The sequence below is a fragment of the Panthera leo genome, chromosome B3 (assembly GCF_018350215.1).
Source record: "Panthera leo isolate Ple1 chromosome B3, P.leo_Ple1_pat1.1, whole genome shotgun sequence".
Taxonomy (NCBI): domain Eukaryota; kingdom Metazoa; phylum Chordata; class Mammalia; order Carnivora; family Felidae; genus Panthera; species Panthera leo.
The window spans coordinates 144,123,207-144,142,624 of NC_056684.1; the positions used below are offsets into that span (position 1 = coordinate 144,123,207).

The following is a 19,418-nucleotide window of genomic DNA, read 5'->3' on the forward strand; positions in this document are numbered from 1 at the left end:
TCAACTCTCCACCTTATCCCACCTTCCCCAAAAGCCGGCATATCCACAATACCCCCCACTGCCCAGACAGGACACCAGAAACACCACTCTGCGGGAACTGACAGGTCCAGAGAAAAAATTAGCAACTTCTGGTAGTACCTCTCAAATTGGTGGGCCCCTGTCCTATCTCCTAATGGTGAGAGTCCACACTTAAAGTTTGTCCATGCACACGGGGAGTTTTCAATCGGTCCACTCGCAATTATGAAAAGACAGCCAACAATCAGCAGACATTCAGAGAAAAGGTTCTGACATCAAAGACAAGGAGCAAAGCAGAAAAGAGAAGGAAAACTCAGAAGAAAGAGACAACGCAGGAAAGAGATGAAAATGTCTACATAACATCTACGTGTGCACAGAAATCAACACAAAAGGAACAAAAAGAAATGTTTAAAAAAACTGCATCGCTTTCACGAAACAAAAACAGGATGTTATAAAAAGGAATGCTAAGAGCAAAAATGAAAAATATCACAGCAGAAATAAAAGAGCAATGTAAGGACTAGAAGACACAGTTGAGGACCTCTTCCGGAAAAATCAGAACCAACAGATAAATGAATGGAAAAACGCAGGAAAAGGAAATTAGCAGACCACTCTAGAAGGTCCAACACCTGAATAATAGGAGATCACAAAGGCTACAATGGAGAAATCAGAGAAGAAACCATCAAGAGACAGTATGGAAAGCTTCCAGAGCCATAGGACCCAGTGTCCCCACCCGAAAGATCCACCAAGGGGCGCTAAGGTTAGTGAAAAGAAGACCGAGAGTTTCCAGACAAGTCACACAAAGTCTGGGGGATCACAATGGGGTCGGGCTGCTCATTACCAACAGCAGAAGGTGGACAGTAATGGAGAAACGCTTTCACACTCCTGGGGAAAAATTACTTCTACCCTAGAATTCAATACCCAGGCAGACTGTCATTCACGTGTAAGGAAGAAGCCTTTTCAGGCAGACGAGGTCTCAAAAAATGATCTCTTGATGAACCTTTTCTCAGGGAAGCCCTTCTTCTGGCTCTACCAAAAGGAAAAGGGTATGAAATCCAGAAAGGGGAATTCAATAGAAAGACACCAAAAAAGTCCCCATAAGGAATGAAGAGAAGTCCTAGGAATACTGCTAAGCAGTGGGCTCAGAGCGCAATGGGCCTAGACAAGAGGAAAACAAAAGGCTTTGAGGGGTGGAAGGTGACAGGTGGGGCGAGGCGGGGGATGAGGCGCTCCAGTTACAAAGCTGGGCCTGTACTGAGCACTGTACACGGGCATCTAAGCTAAAGGGAGAAAACGTAATGCATTCCAATCAACACAGAAATAACTCCGTCTCGGTAAAGACAGGGCACTACCTGCACCCCACGTGGCTCAGTTGTTAAGGTATTCATTTGCCTAATGATAACATAAACACTACCAACTTAAACAGAAATTCTTATATAACCATATTGGAAAAAGGAAGAGAGGGGACAGGCAGGGAGGGAAGGAATATAAAAGTTCTACAGCCTTCTTTCCCTCAACAGAAGTCAACGGAGAAGTCAGAAAGTGAGCAGTACAAGCACGCTTTACAGAGGCATGGAATCTGAGGCAAGAATTGCTAAATAACCAGTATCCAAGATGCTTGCTCTCTCCCACAGGAACACGGCACCTACTGCCTAGGATGGAGATGCTGGGCTGAGGGCAGAAGGCCCTGGTACCTGAAGACTTCCTGGCACGGGCTGCTGCCTTACCCTGCACTGCCCACAGGCCAATTCCACACGAGATAGAAGTCACCTGATTTGGGTTCCGTTGCCGTTATTTGGTTGTCACTGGCCGCTGAATGTGATCTGAGACAGAGGATTATTAAACAGAAACGGAGGGGCTGGAAGTGGCTGCTTGTGAAAGTCCGAAGCCAGAGTTACTAAGTAAATGCATTACTTTAATAAAGGTAACATTACATTTGGAGAAAATCACTCCACACTATGGTCGAAGTGCCGTCAATCTCAACTTCTACAACTAAGGTTAGATGGGTCTTTCTTGGTCAATTTTACCCGATTTATTAAACGCAACAGAGTATGAAGTATTACAACGAGGGAATGATGGAATGAACAGCCGGGTTTTTTGTTCTGTTTTGTTGTTTTAATGTTTGTTTATTTTTGAAGGAGACAGAGTGTGATCGGGGGAGGGGCAGGGAGAGGGAGACACAGAATACGAAGCAGGCTCCAGGTTCTGAGCTGTCAGCACAGAGCCCGACACAGGGCTTGAACTCATGGACCCCGAGATCATGACCTGAGCGGAAGTCGGACGCTTAACCGACTGAACCACCCAGGGCATCCCAACAGCAGGATTTTAGGATGCCTGGTGGAGGGAGTTAAATCCTACAGCAAGAAAGGAATTCATTTGGGTCTGTGGGCTTGAGAGCTTCAGCGAGGCAGGTGCTGATGGGAACGAGGGGAAAGCTACAATAAAATAGGGGTTTCAAAGCAGGTGTCTGAGAGGCAGTCCCAGGCTAATGGTGGTCCCGTGGAGAAGAGAACCCCCACCAGAAGCTGGCTCTGAAATGATCAGGGAAAATGTCAAGAGCCCGGTTACCCAAGGGCAGCAGGGACAGGGGTGGAGGGCAGATCAGGTGATCGCTCAAATCCCTAACAGTGTTTGAACCCAGGACTCTGACTGCGGAGGCTGGAGAAATCACTGCGTCCCAGTGACATTAGGAGTAACCTTACAGTAAGTTCGTCTGTCTCCAAAGCAGCTCCAATACAAAGACAGGATTGGACTGAAACATGATTCGATTCCAATTTCTCTCTGAGTTTCTAATTCTTTCCGAAAGATAACAAAATCCAAAGTCTCCTTTGATACAACTGATCCTTTTTGCAAAATTTTAATCTGAGAACAATTTTGTTGCCAGTTACCTACCAGTCAGTGAAACTGACCAAAAACCTAATATACAACACAGATTGTTCAAATCATGCTGTAAAGTACGACCTTTATTTCATACTTAGTATCCATCTGTCCTCAAAAAAAATAGTTGTCTCTGGCAGATTTTTAAGTCCGTATATATATAATTCAGATGGTCAAAACACTTCCGATTTTAAATCTAAGGAAAGTGTTATTTTCCTCTCATCCATCTCTCACTAAGAGATAAGAGAGTATTGTGTGAGCTTTTCACACAAATTTAAGGTAACCTTACCATACTGTCATTCTGGACCATTCTAAGAAGCTAAGAATCAAACTTAAACTTGGGACAGGGACTAAAAGGTGTTATGTTATGGGGATTCGTTAGATGATGTGATTAGAGTTTTCGTGGGTTTTTTAAAAACTCTTTCAAAATTTCTTTAATTTTACTTTTTCTCCTTTTTGATTAAAAAAAAAAAAAAGTAAAAATCTCTATCTGGTTTCTTCCAGCAAGATCCTTTTACCTTATTAGTCTCAAAAAATACTTTTTGTCTCTTTACCAAGAAAAGCACTCAACGGTTTCACCGTACTTAATATAGTTTGGAATTAACAGCCCTGTTTGCTCATGTGTTTATCCAGCATCACAGACGTCAGCACACACGGCAGACTTCTGAGGGCAGCAGGCTCTGCAACAGGAAGGGGGCAGAGGCAGGAGGAGCCACCCCAGCAAGCCCGTCCTGGTGGGATTATTTTGCCTCAGGTGCATTTGAGTTGTCTGCTTGCCCAGCAATCGGCTGCACATCATCAACTTTCTCAAGGGGCTCACGCAGTGGTATCCTGTTTGAGAGCAATTCACTCCAATTCCAGTGTTTTTATTTAAAGCCTGGATGTGCAACAGACACTGCTGTTTACCGCAAAACCCAATTCATGGATGAGGTTTTAGGAGAAAAAAGGTAAGGCTGGCTTGTTAACGTGTAATGGTTTCAACCGCCTCATCACATGCCGTGTAGTCAAACACCGTGCGTTTCAAATAGCTACTTACAAGTTACATTAATTTTTATTATGCAAACCCAACATTTGGGTTTGAATCCCTCGAATTCAGGTCTTATTCACGAGACCTACTTCTCAAGGCGTTCCCACGCGATGCACATTCTACCTGAAGAAACCAGTGAGACTAAAATGTACTCTGAGATGTTTAGCATCACCAGTTAAGCCTACTGGTATAAAATTTGAGTAGAGCCATCCCACTCACAGCTGGGGCTGGGGACCCCATGCCAACAGCTACAGGAATTTACATGGACGACAGAGAGCTCTCGGAAGGTACTGCTGCATTCGTAACGAGAAAAGCCACAAATGAGGAAATTAAAGAGGGCTAGCAAAGATTAATTCTATTCCTTTAGAGGAAGTACAGTGCCAGGGTGAAGGAAGGTGGCCCGGACCACAAATCGGGAAACCCGCACTGAGGTGTGCACCCACAAGGCGTGCCTGCACCAGACGTGGGCTCTAGGCTTCCCACCTGGTCTGCAGGCCACACGAGAGCCAGAGCACAGGCCCCTGTGGTCCAGCCAATGCCAACAGGCGGGGACTTCAAACATCATCTTCATCTAGCTGCAACACGAGCCACTATACTTAAGCCATGAAAAAAAAAAATTTAACGCGTGAAAATATTTTTATATAACAAAGATAAAAGTTAACAGATAACAACTTCACCTCCTTTACTCGTATTTGTGCTGTTTACTTGTAGAAATTTCGAAGTGCTTCATAGTGTTCTATTTAAATGGTATCCAATTTGCATTAAAATATAGTTTAAAGAAATACACAGGCAAAGCAAGGTATTTCCAAGTTTAAATTAAGGTCCAGGATTTCAGAGAGGAAAACTAATCAAACTATAAACATAATCAAGGGAAAATTAAAGACCTGCAATGAAAGCCAAGAGGACTCTGGTCCCGTGCAACCACTGTGGCAATAAGAAAATAAGAGCCAGGAAGTCTGCTTTTAAAACTTAAGAACTTGAGGGGTCCCTGGGTGGCTCAGCCGGTTAAGCGTCTGACTTCCACTGGGGTCGTAATCTCGTGGTTTGTGGGTTCCAGCTCTGCACTGGGCTCTGTGCTGACAGCTCAGAGCCAGGCGCCTGCTTTGGATTCTGTGTCTCCTCTCTCTCTCTCTCTGCCCCTCGTCCACTCGCACTCTCTCTCTCTGTCCCTCAAAAATAAAATAAATGTTTAAAAAAATAAAAAAAAAAAAAAACCTTAAAAACTTGAATACCTGTACTTTCCAAATTTCCCCAAAGATTCCTCCCTAAGTGTCAAAATCTGGGCTGAATAAGCTTTGTTTCTTCATTAAGTTTCAAGATTTCTACCTAACTGTCATTAGACACAGCTACCTAGCAAGATTTGGGAGGTGGGCAGAGGCTGGCCCTCTGCAGGACAGGACTCCACACACTGGGAGTTTCAAACATCATGCAGAGGGCGACTCCAACGACTCAACAACCCCCAGGTGGATGGATAGCTTCTGTTTCCAGAGGAGAAGTAATTCCTCTTGGAAGTCAGGGCGCCTAATAAGGCTCCACAGTTCCACCTGACAGACCATTTTTCACCTTCCAAAGGCAGTTACTAGGCGTTCTAAGTACACTAAAGTATGACTGCACATGATCTTAACCGGTAACGCACCTCTGTAGAGTTACAATGGTGTATGATGTTAATGTGCACGAAATTCAATACTTCTAGAAGTAGTGTTTAGTAGTATTAGTAATTCATTAAAATGCCACCTTAAACTTAAGACCATTTTTCTTCCCTGTAATTTAAGCTTTACACTTCTGTGCAAGCTGAGTTGTTAGGACAACGTAGTTTATTTGCAACCATAATTTCCAAAGAACCAGAATCCAATTTTAAAAATATTTCTAAATTATAGCACACGGCTTCTGTTCAGATTTGGAAAGGTCAAATCTCCTAAGACCTCCCCACATGCTGAGAAGAGCCTGCTCGCGTGAAGTCCACCAGCTCTCGGAGGGGCTGGTACCGTCGGGTGGTGTGCGGCCTACGCAAGAACCCCGGATGTACAGGCTGTCCAGCTCTCAGACGAAGCCCCACAGGGGCGCTACTCAGCTCGCAGGCCAGAGGCCAGCTGCAGCACACATTACCACTAGCACTGCCCTCCCTCTGCTTCCTTCTTTCAGTCCCACTTTTACTCACACACCGGCACCGAGTCGACCTGACGGTCGATGTGTCTGGATGTCAAGATCAAATGCCTCAGAAAGGCAAGGCAAATACAATATTCAGAAGGCTCAGATGTACCAAGCGCCAGACTGTGAAAGTGAGTTATTTGGTTGGAAACCAGGTCACTGACAAAGGACCCCGGAAAGCAAATACTCTCATTTCACTGATGTTGTAAATAACCAAGAATGGTGGTCCCCACCGAAATAAAGCATCAGGGGCTGTCTTGGGGCTCTGGACCTCCTTTCTGCCTCTGCTCTCACAAAACATCATTTCACTATAGGGCAAGACACAGAAGGCGTCTAAAGAATACTTCAACTTGAGTACTGTGAGTAAACAAAACCCCAAATTCCAGTTGCCATTCTGGCAGAGTAGGAGGCCTCACCTGAGAACACATTTGTTTCTTCACGTAACTATCAGCTTCGTCAGGCCCAAAGATTAGAAATTACCGGCTCAAACTGCACAGCCCCAACCCAATGACGCAAGTGACCCAAGGGGAGGGTCTGCCTGGTCTGCCCTGAACGTGAGCACTGCATCTTCCTACTAGGTCGTTCCAGGGGAGTCTGAGGGTCTTGACAGGATGTCCACGTTCGAGAGGAAGTGGAAGGGTTTTACTTGACGCTTGTAGCTATCTTCGGGATTCTTATGATCGTCAAACGGCCTAGTCGAACGTTTATCCTACTAAAGCTAAGTACGTTATTTGATCAATGATTACAGCCCTATAGATCCTTGAATAAACTACAGAAAGCACGCAGAGATCTGAGCAAGAAAGTTCTTAAACGTCTTCCGTATACTGACAGTTGCAGCTACGCCCAACATATTACAAGAATCTGGCACAATTACGATGAAAAAAAAAAAATCAATTTGCTCTCGCAAAATAAGGCTTTTAACCTGAAAACTCCCTTGGAGGTGCCACAGTAAAGGGTGTTCAGGCCCTGGACGTCAAGGGGGTGTAGGCTGGCTGTCACCCTTAGAATTGGTCTCCCCGGAAACGCACATGCGAGTAGGGGGCCCACCGGGCGGTGCAGGAGGCAGACGCAAAAATCACGCGCGGCTGCCCCCGCAAGCCAGCAGGGCGTGCGGGGGCGGAGGCGGGGGGGGGGGGGGGGCCTCCACGCCGACTCCGGACCCCAGAGCGAGGGGCGGGGGCGGATTTCCCGGGGAGTGCTGCAGGAAATGATATCCAGACTCGGAGGGTGGATCTAGGAAGCGGCCCGGGCGATGGCCGGCGGCGGGGAGCGAGTGGGGGTGGGAACGGAGGATGTGGCTCCCAGGGGCAGGATGAGGGGGCGGGACGGCCGAACGCGGGTGCGCCAGGGCCGAGGAGGAGGGCAGGGAGGGGATCGCCAGCCGCTGAGGGCCGAGGGCGCGAGGAGCGGCCTCAGAGGAAGGGGGCGGCGGGGCTGGGGGCTTGGAGAGGCCGGAGCGGAAGCCCGAGGGCGGGGAGGAGGAGCGGGCCGGGGTCGGAGGGGCGGAAGGGCAGGCCGGAGCCCCGCGCGCACTTACCCCACTCGAGGAACTCGGCCACATACTTGTCGCGCCGCAGGGCCGAGTGGCTGCACTCGGTGTACAGACAGACGAGCACGTCGAGCAGCGTCTCCACACTCAGGGCGCTCTCGTTGCGCCAGGGCCCGTCCAGGAGCAGCTGCTCCAGCTTCTTGAGCCGCACCTTGGCCGACATGGTGCCGCGCGGCCCGCTCCCAACGCGCCGGACTCTCGCTGCCCGCTCGGCCAGTCCGTCAGGGCGAGCCCTCGGGGGCCCGGTAGCCGCGAGTCCCGGCAGCAGCGGCGCCTCGTTGCCGCCCCGTCCGCGTCGTCGCGCCCCGGCCTAGGCCGACATCTTGGGCTCGGTCCCGGCGGCGCAGCGTCTGGGGCGCCGGGCCCCGCGGGTCCATGGGCCGGTCTCCTCCCCTCGGCGCCGCCGCCCGCCCCGCCCGCCGCGGCCCGCCCTCGCCTCGCCCTGCCGCCCGCCGCGCGCCCTTCAGCCCCGCCCGCGGCCGCGCCCTCCTCGCCTTCGCCGCCGTCCGCCGACCTGGAGCGCCGCGGAGCGGAGCGCAGCGCAAGCCCGGCCGGCGCCCGAGCCCCGACCCCAGCCCCGACCCGGCGGCCCAGCCCCGCGGCCCGCAGCCAACCAGGGCGCGGCCAGCGCGGGCGCAGCCAACCACGGCGGGGCCGGCCGCCGCCGCGCTGACCTCAGCGCGCCGCCCCGCCCCTGCGCTCCCGGCTCCCGGCTCCGGCTCCCGGCGGGATGGGGCCTCGCCGCTTGCCGTAGGGCGGCCGGGATGCTGGGAAGGCCAGGCGGCGGGGGCGGGGCGAGCGCCGAGCCAGTGCGCCGCCGAGATTGCGCGCCCGCGCGTGCGCCGTCGGCGCCCGGGAGGCGTGCGCCAGCGCTTCGTGGACGGGTCCCGGGTGTGCGGGGTCTGCGCTCGCGCACGCGCGCGTCTCGGGCCCCGAAGGGGAAACCCCTTGCTTGCTGGGGTGGAGGAGGCTTCGGCGGAGTGACCCGCCGGTTTAAAACCTGGGCGCGGCCGGGCTCGGAGCGGCCCTGGAAAGCGGGTGCCTGCCTGACTTGCACGCGAGCCCGCGCGGCCCGGACTGGGCGGAGGCCCCTGCAGAGCGGCGGCCCAGCGGGTCACCCTGCACCTCGTGAATTCGTGGTGCCCCCGCAGTGGCCGCTTCAGATTCCGCCGTCCAGCCTACCCCAACCGCAAACAAATGTCTTAGCCTGACACTTGGGTAGGAAGCGGCCTGCTGTCTCCAGGCCGGGTGTCCCGGGGAGAGTCTCTGCTTCCCTGAGATTGTTGGTGCATTTGGGTGGCTGGGGGAAGGAAGGTGATGGAGAATTCCCCCACCCAAATAGACCCTTGGCGTCAGGACAGCAGGGGCCGCCTGGAGCTCGTGCGAGGGCACTGAGGCCACGGGCTGGGTGAGAGCCGGAGCGAGGGTGCAGGGCCGTGGGAACCCTGACCCGAGGAAGTGGGTGGGGGGCTTAGGTGGATCCAGGGCACGGAGGTAGAGCAGGTAGAGCTTTGAAGGCGCAAAACCGAAGGCAAGACTAATCTGGGGAGACAAATCAGAATCGTGGCTACCGCTGTGGAGGAAGTATTGACTGCGAAGGGGTAGGAGGGAGCCGTCCTGGCTGCGGGAAGTGTTCTGTAATTATATTGAGGTGTTGGTTATACAGCACTACATGTAAGTAACATTCTTCAAACCGTACGCATCACTGTATATGTTACACCTTTATTTAATTTTTTGAGAGAGAGTGTGCGAGCAGGGGAGCGGCAGAGAGGGAGAGAGAATCCTAAGCAGGCTACACACCCAGCGCAGAGCTGGCCTCGGGGCTTGATCTGAGGACCCTGGGATCATGACCTGAGCCAGAATCAAGAGTTGGCTGCTCAATGGACTGAACCACCTAGGAACCCGGTCCCTTAATTTTTAAAAGTCAGGCAAAAACCATCTTTTGGTGTTAGAGTTCAGAGTAGACGTTATGAACCGGAGGCTAGGAACACTTTGTGTCTTGACCAGACCCATCTTGTAACACAGATCTATACATACATATAAATTAAACTGCGTTCTAAATATTTGTGCACTTCATATGTATGATACTTCAAAGTACAAATTATAAGGGAGGAGGTGGGACTGAGCAGACCACCTGGCTCAAACCCAGAGATTTCCTACTGGTTTTAAGCTAAAGACCAAATTCTTTACCTTGGTTTTTTTGTTTTTTGAGAGGGAGGCAGACGTTTAACTGACCGAGCCACCTAGGCTTCTCTACCTTGGCTTTTAAGTAGGGTGATGAGGTGCCTGAATTTGTCTGGGACAGTCACCATCCTTTGTCTTTGTCCCAGTGGAAGTACAACAATATCCATTCCCCTAGGGTCCCTATTTGGACTGTATATTCTCTGGTCTCCAGACTCAGCAGGCTGTCTGGCCCTGCTCCACCCTCTACCCCTATTCTTACTCTCTTTACTCTCTGACTCCAGTCTCACTGACCTTGCTGCCCCTCAACTGATTCTGCCCCCCTCCTGCCTCAGGGCCTTTGCACTTACCGAGACATCTACCTTGGATGCTCCTCCTGGACCACCTTGGTTTTGTCTGCTCAACCTAAAGCCATTTCAGCATTGCCCATTCCAGGACAGCTTTGCCTAACTCCCCTGGGCTGAATCAGGTCTCAGATTCACCCTGTGGTTTTCGTTAGTACTTGAGACAGTGAGTACTTATGGGTCTTACTTCTCAGAAAACTAGAAATCTTTCTGTGCCTCAGTTCCCTCAGAAGTACAAGAATAACAATAAGACCTACCCAGTATTTCAGTGAGTCTCTGAAAGGATTAAACAAGGGGCACCTGCATGGCTCAGTCAGTTAAGTGTCTGATTCAATTTCAGTTCAGGTCATGATCTCACTTTTGTGGGATTGCGCCCTGCGTCGGGCTCCACGCTGGGCATGAAGACCCCTTGAGATTTTCTTTCTCTCTCTCTCTCCCTCTGCCCCTCTCCTCTGCTCGCGTTCTCTGTCTGTGTCTTAAAAAATTTTTTTAATGAGTTAACCCCCGTAGAGCACTTTGAACAGTGCCTGGCTCATCGTAAATGCTCATGTTGGTAGCTGGTATGCATTGGAGCTCTTTTTTCAGAAACTGGGGACTCTGTGACCAGGTGATGGATCGAGCAGTCTTGGGTCCCCCAGACCAAGGAATCCCAGTGTCTTGGGGCACCCTTGAGGTTCCGCTGTATATGTCTTAATCATTTCTGTCTGCTGTCACAAAATACCGTAGACTGAGTGGCTTATAAACAGTTCTGGAGGCTCCAAGTCTCAGGTCAGGGTGCCGGCACAGTCAGGTTCCGAGCGAGTTGCCCTTTTCCTGTTTATAGAGGGCTGTCTTGCTGTATTCTCACGTGGTAGAAAGAGGTAGCTCCTTGCCCTCCTACCAGACAACAATCCCATTAATGGAGGCTCGACCCTCATGACCTGATCACCTCCTTAGGGCCCCACCTCCTAACATATCACATTGGGGGTTAGGATTTCAGCATAAGCGTTTTGGGGACACAAACATTGAGCCCGTAGCAGTATCCTTACAATAAACTCCTGCTTGGGCTCCAGGGAGGGGTTCTGGTCTTCACAGCACAGCAAGTCGGACTAAGCAGAGCCTTACGCCCAGTTCCCTGAAATGTGCACAGCTTATGGTAACTTTAAGCCGCGGGGTCTGGAGTCAGAAATCACAATGCCCCAGCCTGCAGAGTGAAACCTTGGAACTTAATTTAACAGCTTCCCCTCACACCCAGCTTGGGGGCCTGAGATAAGAACTGGGGACGGGGGCTGTGCTTGGTGCCATTTTTGCTCCTTCTTGAGCCTCAGCCAGCCTGGCCCTGCTTCCAACCACGTGGGCTACTACCAGGGAGGAAGGAAGCTACAGTCTCCCCTCTGATCTGGCAGAGTTGATGACCCCTTCTCCTTGTGCCCCAGGGACTATTCACAGACTCCGGCTGCTCCCTCCCTCTCCTGAGCAATGTGTCACTTTTCTGGGTGGGTGTTTACCTGGTGGCTGCAGGGGACCCTTTGCCCCTCTATGGGGACCACTAGACAGGTGGTGACCCATCCCTACAGCTCATATCTGTCCACAGGAGACACTCTTGCCTCCCTTGCTCTGACACTCAGGAGTGGGCAGGTCCCAACATGGCAGCACACTTCGGGCTCCACCTCCAAAGCAGTTCATGAGCCCTCCTTTCCTGGCTGGGAGTCCATCCCTAGTCCACAAGGCCCCCAAATGGAGGGCCACATCTTGAAGCTCTCCGAGAAATCCCCTGGGAGGCCACCCTCACTGGGCTTCAGGTAGAGGAGAGAGTGCCCCATGCTCTGTGTCCCAGCAGGACCACATCGTCAAATACACATTTTATTCCAGGGTGTGGGGCAGGTTCCCATGCTTTTCCCTTGAGAGGCTACAGGTGGTGATCTTCCACCTCATTTGAGAGCTCTACATTTGTTGTCTCTTGATGCCCCTCAAAATTTCAGTTTAGTGTTCGATAAATTTATAACATGCACACTGGAAAAGGGTCATTGTTCCTTTAGCAGGGCAGTTCTTGTGTTTCTCCACCTGTTACCCCCTCGAAACCTGAACTTTACACAGAGAAAGAACCCTGGAGATCTGCAGAGGGTCCCCCTTGAGTGAGTATCCAGTGGCATAGTGACTAGCACTTGTGTGGGAGGAACCCTACCCAAGGCTGGAGAAAGAACATTCAAGAAGATTAGAGAGAATAGTGCCTGGTACTCACACAGATTGAGAATGGTGTTGTTTTCCACCAGCCAGACTTGAAAAACTCGTAATTCACCAGCATTGGGTAGAATTCTCGAGAAGGTTTTGGCACCTGGGTGGCTCAGCCAGTTGGACATCTGACTCTTTATTTCAGCTCAGGTTATGATTCCAGGGCTGTGGGATTGAGCCCTGCATCAGGCTCCACACTAAGCATGGAGCCTGCTTAGATTCTCCCTCTGCTTCCTCCCCACCCACCCCCCCTCAAAAAAAAAAATTCTCAAGAAGGTTGTGCCTTGGACATGGGAATTAGCTCTATCTAGACTGAACGCTGCTCCAGATCTCCCTAACAAGTCATGAAAACAAAACCCCCAAATATCAAAGTGTTTCCAAGAAATTTAACTGCATCCCAGAACAAAGCTCAGGAAATTTTATAGGATCACAAAAATATCCATCCCCCAAAATATAAAATCACACTGCCTGGCATCTAATCAAAGATTTCCAGGCATTTGGGGCACCTGCCTGGCTCAGTTGGGGGAGGATGTGACTCGATCTTGGGGTTGTGGGTTTGAGCCCCATGTTAGGGGTAGAGATTACGTAAAAATAAAATCTTAAAAAAAAAAAAAAAAAAAAAAAAAAAAATATATATATATATATATATATATATATATATATATATATATATATTACCACACAAATAGGCAAGAAAACACAACCCATAATGAGGAGAATAATCAATTAAATAAACCAACCCAGAACTTACACAGATGTTAGAATTAGCAGAGAAGGACATTAAAACAGTTGTTACAACCATATTACATAAAGTACATATTTTTAAAACAGTAACAGAGGGGCCACCTAGGTGGCTCACTTAGTTAAGCGTCCAACTCTTAATCTCAGCTCAGGTCATGACCTCACGGTTTGTGAGTTTGAGCTCCACATTGGGCTCTGCGCTGACAGCATGGAGCCTGCTTGGAATTCTCTCTCCCTCTCTCTCTGCCCCTACCACCCTGTGCTCTCTCTCAAAATAAATAAATTTTAAAAAACTTTTAACGTAATAGAACTTTTAGAAATGAAACGTACAACTTCTTGAAAACATACAGTATGGGATTAATGGCAGATTAGACATTACATAGGAAAATATTAGTGAATTTGAAAGCATAGCAATAGAATTTATTTAAAATAAAACAGTGAGAAAAAGGAATCCAGAAAAGTGAATAGCATGAGTGAACTGTGGCCCAATACATGGATAATTGGGGTCCTGAAGGAGAACAAAAAAGAGGAGACACAAAAAAATTGAAAAACTAATGGCTTAAAATTTTCCAAAGTCAATGAAAACTATAAACACACACCCAAGAGTTTCAATAAACCCCAAGCATAAGAAACATGGCAGGAGAAAACTATAATAAGGCCACATCATAATTGAGTTCCTCAAAACCAGTTACTTAAAACAAACAAACAAACAAACAAAAACAGGGAATAAAGACACAAGCAGAAGAACAAAATAAAGGTGACATCAAATTTCTTATTGGAAATTGTGTAAATGTGAAGACTTTGGAACGACATCTTTAAAATGCAGAAAGAAAAGAAAAACTGCCAGCCTAGAATTCTATACCCAGCAAAAATAGCTTTCAAAAAATGAAGCCATTTTTGGACATAACAAGGCCTGCCATGAAGACAGAGGCACATGCCTGATTGGCCTTGTTCAATTTTATGGACACATTTACTGCCTGGGCGAGCTTCTCTGATTAATTACTGGGTACCCTCTAAGACTGCCAATTTTGAATGGAACCCAAAGAACAAATGAGCTTTCCACCAGGTCCAGGCTTTGGTGCAAGCCGCCCTGCCACTTGAGCCTTATGACCCAGCAGACCCTGTTTTGAGTGTGAGTGGCAGAGACTCTTGGCGGGGAAAGTCCCAATAGGAAAGTCACTGTGTATACACCCAGGGTTTTGGAGTAAATTCATGCCTTCTTCTGCCAAGAGCTCTTCTCCAGTTCAAAGGCAGCTCCTGGCTTGCTGCTGGATCTTTATACAGACTTAAAACTTGGCCATGGACACCAAGAAACAATGCCACCCAAGCTGTCCTTTACTAAATAGATGTTATCTTATCCACCAAAACATAAAATTGTATGTGCATGTAGTAGTCCATTATAAAATGAGACTGGGCCCAAGCAGACCTGGAAAGAACGAGTAAACTTTATGAATAAGTAGGTGGCTTAGCCTCTGTCGTATTTGTTCCTACTGTTTTACCAACTCTTCTTAATCCACAGCTACACCCTCATGGGAAGTGCTGTGGCCGATCAAAAAAAGGATTGAAAAGGCACGGGCCAGATTTAAAGATTGGTCTGCCTGGCTCTAGCTAGAGGAGGATGGCTGCTGCTTTACAGACACACTCAGGGGAAGCCCTGAAAGGCAGTGGTGAAGAGAAATTACCCCAGAAGGCAAAACTTCTGTGTTGATCCATGGGCAGTGGCTAATGGGTTGGCCTGCCAATCAGAGACTTGGAAAGAATAAACTTCTTCTAGGAGATCTAGGGGAAATGCAAGTGGATGGATCTCTTGGGATGGGCACAGAATGCTCATCAAAGGGCATCTACTGGGGCACATGGGTGGCTCAGTTGGTTAAGCGTTCAATTCTTGCTTTTGGCTCAGGTCATGACCTCACAATTCAAGGGTCTGAGCCTCACATAGGGCTCTGTGCTGACAGCATGGAGCCTATTTGGGATTCTCTCTCTCCACCCCTACCAACCCCTGCACACACATGTGCGCGCTCTCTCTCTCTCTCTCTCTCTGTCTCTCAAAATACATAAATAAACAAAAAAAGCCTTTTTAAAAAAGGCATCTATTGTGGAAGAGGCTCTTATAGGTCAAATGGACAAGATGATCCATTCTGAGGACATCAGCCTCATTCCTCTCCTATCACAGGCCCATGAACAAGTGGCCAAGGAGGCAGGTATAGAGGCTTTGCAGGGGCTCAGGCACATGGACTTCCCTCACTGAGGCTGACTTGACTTCCGTCAAGCTAGTGCCCCCCTTGTCAACATTAGGGACTCACAGGGGGCTCTTAATATGGTGCCATTCCCCAGGAGGAACAGGCACTGGCCACAACCTGTGGCCAGGTTGACGACATTAGACCCCTTCCATCTCGGAATGGGCAGTGACTTGCCCTTGCATATTTCAGGTCAGTACTTGCCTTTACAGCCACATCACGTCTACCAGCACCGCCATTTGTAGACTTGGAGCATGTTTTATTTATCCATCACCATGGCAACTCAAGCAACATCACCCTAGACCTAAGGCTTCATTATATGGTGAAGGAAGTAAGTCAGAGAAAGCCCATGCCCATGAAATTCCCTGAACTTACCATGTGTCCCAACACCCCAAAGGAGCTGGCTTCAGAGAATGGGAGAAAAGTCTGCAGAAGACTAGTTACGGTGCTGGCTGACCGCCAATGCCCTGCAAGGTTACACCCTTGTCCTGCAGACTGTGGCGTATGCCTTGACCCCCAAGGCAATACATGGCACCCTCCCTCCACAGCCTGCACGCCTGGGTCCAGGAGCCTCATGCTGGAGGTGAGAGTGCCCCCTCTCACTACAACCAAATAACACTGGAGGAATTTTTGCTTTCCTTCCTGTGACCTTGGGCTAGTGTCCAAGAGAGGAATGCCTTTATCAGGAAACCCAGTCATGCTTCCAGTGAATTAAAGCCGAGGCCGCCCCCTCCCCCCACTGGCTCTTTCTGGTTCCTCATGCCACGGAACCAGCAGCAGAAGAGTGGTCACTGGCTGCCTGGGATTTCGAACCCAAGCGTCAGAGGGAATTGGAATTGGTTCTACACGCTGGGCCAGGGGGACTATGTCCGGAGCCCAGAGGTGTCCCCGTGGTGATTCAGGGTTCTTACTGGGATAGGGAAGGGAGCTCCTTAATGACAGGCCCATAAAGGACTTGGTTCCTGAAGGAACAAAAGTCTGGGTCACCCCGCCAAGACTAAAAGAACAGTGCTGCTGACGGGCCTGCGGAAGGGGGAGGGACGCGGGTCAGTGGTTGGACGTGCCTGGAAGCAGGTGCTATGGCAGGCATGCCCCTTGATGACTGTTTCCTGCCTGCCTGTCTTCCCCCTCCCCCCTTATACGAAGAGCGCTGTTGATGCCCAAAGCCTAAGGCTCAGGATGGCTCACTCCCCAGTCGTCATCACCCAGAACGATCAGTGGAGGACATGTTTCCCCCGTAGCACCAGCGTGGACAGCAAAGGGCACGAGGGTGGGTAGTGTGCCTCTGCCTCTACAGGTCCGCTCTGCCCTCCTGCTTTGTGCTCCAAGTGGCCTGTACCCATAGGATGGGGAGCTCGGCGCAGAGTCAGATGGCCATCGATTCCCCTCCTCCCCCTCCCGTGTTGCTGCGGCCACAGCCTCTGGAGCAGCTGTCCCCAGCCTCCAGCCACCCCTCTTTCCTGCTGCTTCTGTCCCCAGGCTCCAGCCAGCCTCTTTCCTGCTGCCCCTGGAGGACCCAGAGGTAGTAAAAGTTCCCCACCATTGCCGCCCCGGAGAGCTTGCCCACGCTTCCTCAGTGGTCCCAGGCCCTGCCCACACATTGGTAAATAGGTCATTTTTTCTGCTGCCCTTGATTTCCCTGCTCTCTTGTGCCCCTGCAGTCACGTGTGCAGTCACGTGTGCAGTCACGTATGCAGTAATAGTTGTTATCAGTTACTTCCAGTTAAAATGATGAAAACCTGAATCTCCATCACCAGACAAATAGATAAATCATGGCCCATGTAGCCATTTAAAAAATTACGTAGGTCCAGGGCGTCTGGTTAAGCGTCCGACTCTTGGTTTCAGTTCAGGTCGTGAACTCAATCGTTCGTGGGTTTGAGTCCCGCGCCAGGCTCTGCGCTGACAACCCTGCTTGGGATTCTCTCTCTCCCTCTCTCTCTGCCCCTCCCCTGCTTGGCTCTCTCTCTCTCTCTCTCAAAATAAATGAACATTTTTTTAAATTACATAGAAGTATTCATTCAACCGACCCAAAGCTGCTGAATGCCTACTACACCTGAGCGTCCACTCCAGTCCCGGGACAGACCACAGACCCGTGCACACAAGAGTAGAAAGAATTTTGAAGAGTGATGATGGTTTCAAGGAGAGCAGACACGGCAAGGTGGTGGAGAGGGAGGGGCTGCCTGCCTTACAGATGGGGGGCTCAGGGGGGCCCCTCTGCAGCTCAGATGGGAGCCGGAAGAAAGCAGCTCTGTGAGGCTTTCCAGGGAGACAAACCCCCAGCACAGAGTGAGGGCAGAGGTGGCCAGTGTGAGACGCCAGAGAGGGGGGCAGGTCTGGACACGCGTGGGGGGGGCGGCGGCCGGTGGGACTCCCTGCAGAGGTTCCACTTTCCCTGCCAGTCGCCGCCCGGGTCCTGCCGTGACCCTGGTGGCGGTTCCGAAGGTTTCCTGCCACCCGAGTCCCTGGGTCACGGCTCTTCCTGCAGGGGGTTCAGCTTCTTCCTTTCTCGCCTCCCGGCTGACAGCGTGTAGGACCTAGAAGGTCAGCTGCATGAGCCAGCACCCCGCCAGGATCGAACTCCAGGAAAGTGCCCGTGGGGATGTCTGTGCATGAAGGAGGGAGGCCGCGAGCCCAGTGAGGGTGGCAGGCCAGGAGGGAGGACCAGACAGCCTTCTCTCGGGTGCCCTACTTCCTGTTCCCCTGGCATCTTGACCTAGACCTGACTGTGAGTTTGCAAGCTTGCCCTGCTGATCCGCCCCCCACCATGCATGTCAGAGACGCCCCAATGCCTCCGGGAGTGTTTCCTGCGTCGCAAGCACTGAGCATCCCAGCAGCCGCCCACGTGGGATGCTCTGCAGGCTGGGTGAGAGGACCGGACCAGAGGCGGCAGACTGACTCCGTGACCCCCAGCTGCTCATCCGAAAGGGGCATGGAGACCCTCCGGTGCAGCATCTGTGACTTCAGTGAGGTCATGGGCACAGTCTGCACTCACACTGGGTACATTCTACGCAGATGGTCCTGCGGTGGTTACTAACGGTAGTAGCTGCTATCGGTGATGGTGATGGACAGTGAGATGAGGTGGTGATCCGCACGGCCTGTCCCTGGGCACACCTCTGCCCTACCTGGACTGCTGCTGGACTCCCTACCTGGCCGTCTCACCCACCCTCCTCCATGGCCAGGGGCATCTTCCCAAAGGCTGGCCCTGACCACGTCTCTCCTGCTCAGAAGCCTTCCATGGCTCCCCACTGCCTCAGGGATAAACGGGGTCCTTTGGAGAAATCCTGGTCTAGGATTTCTGCTCCAGAGCCTTCAGCAGCAATACTGACAGAAGTACTCGCTTCCCGGAAGCCCCAGGCCTGCAGGCTGGACCGAGGGGTCGGGGGGAGGCATCAGAATGCACATGTGTTGGCGGCAGCTTGGGGGAGGACACCAAGGCTTCCCAGCAAAGACTGAAAACACTGTGCGCCGTGTGCATGGCACTGTGTAGACCAACCCGCTGAGAACCCGCTGAAGCAGGGACGGGGACGGCCCCTGTTTCAGAAGAGCCAACTGAGGCTCGGGAAGTGAGGTGGCGGCTGGTAAGTGGCAGAGCCTGCTGCTGATCTCAGGTGCCCTGGTCCCCTCGCTGTCAGTGCAGCACGGGCCTCCTTCCACGCCAGGCTGATGTCCCCTCCTGGGAAAGAATAACCCCGGAGACTTCTGTCGAGCGCTTTCCACGTAGGCTCTTGCTTATCTGCACACGGTCTTGTGCCCCTCCCCACCGAGCAGGTAAGGAAACCGAGGCTCCGAGTAGCTAAGAGACCCACCCACGGGGCACCCAGGGAGTCACTGGAGGCGTCGGGGCTTGGTCTGAGTCTGTGTGGCCAGCAGAGGCCTGAACGTTGCCCCTGAGCACAGGGACATCCCCAGGCTGCAAGGCTGACGTGTCCTGCCTGAGACGTGGACCGTGGAGGCCTGGAAGGGTCAGTCTGAGGACACTCCTGTCCCTCTGGCCACCCCTTCCGCCTTGTGGTGCTCGAAGTGTGGTCCCCAGACCCAACTAGCAGCCTCAGCCCCCGGGACCGTTAGAAAGGCGCCCCGGGCTCACTGAC

The 19,418-nt window shown here is 51.2% G+C and overlaps 1 protein-coding gene across 1 annotated transcript in view; it reads right to left on the reverse strand.

Annotated features, from left to right (window-relative positions):
- Positions 1–7,999, reverse strand: part of CDC42BPB (CDC42 binding protein kinase beta) — a 101,768-nt gene extending 93,769 nt beyond the window's left edge. Inside the window, 1 exon segment of the mRNA XM_042944377.1 lies at positions 7,602–7,999. Within this exon segment, the coding sequence (XP_042800311.1) occupies positions 7,602–7,776 (175 nt within the window). The 5' untranslated portion in view covers positions 7,777–7,999.
- Between the last annotated feature and the right edge of the window lie 11,419 nt (positions 8,000–19,418).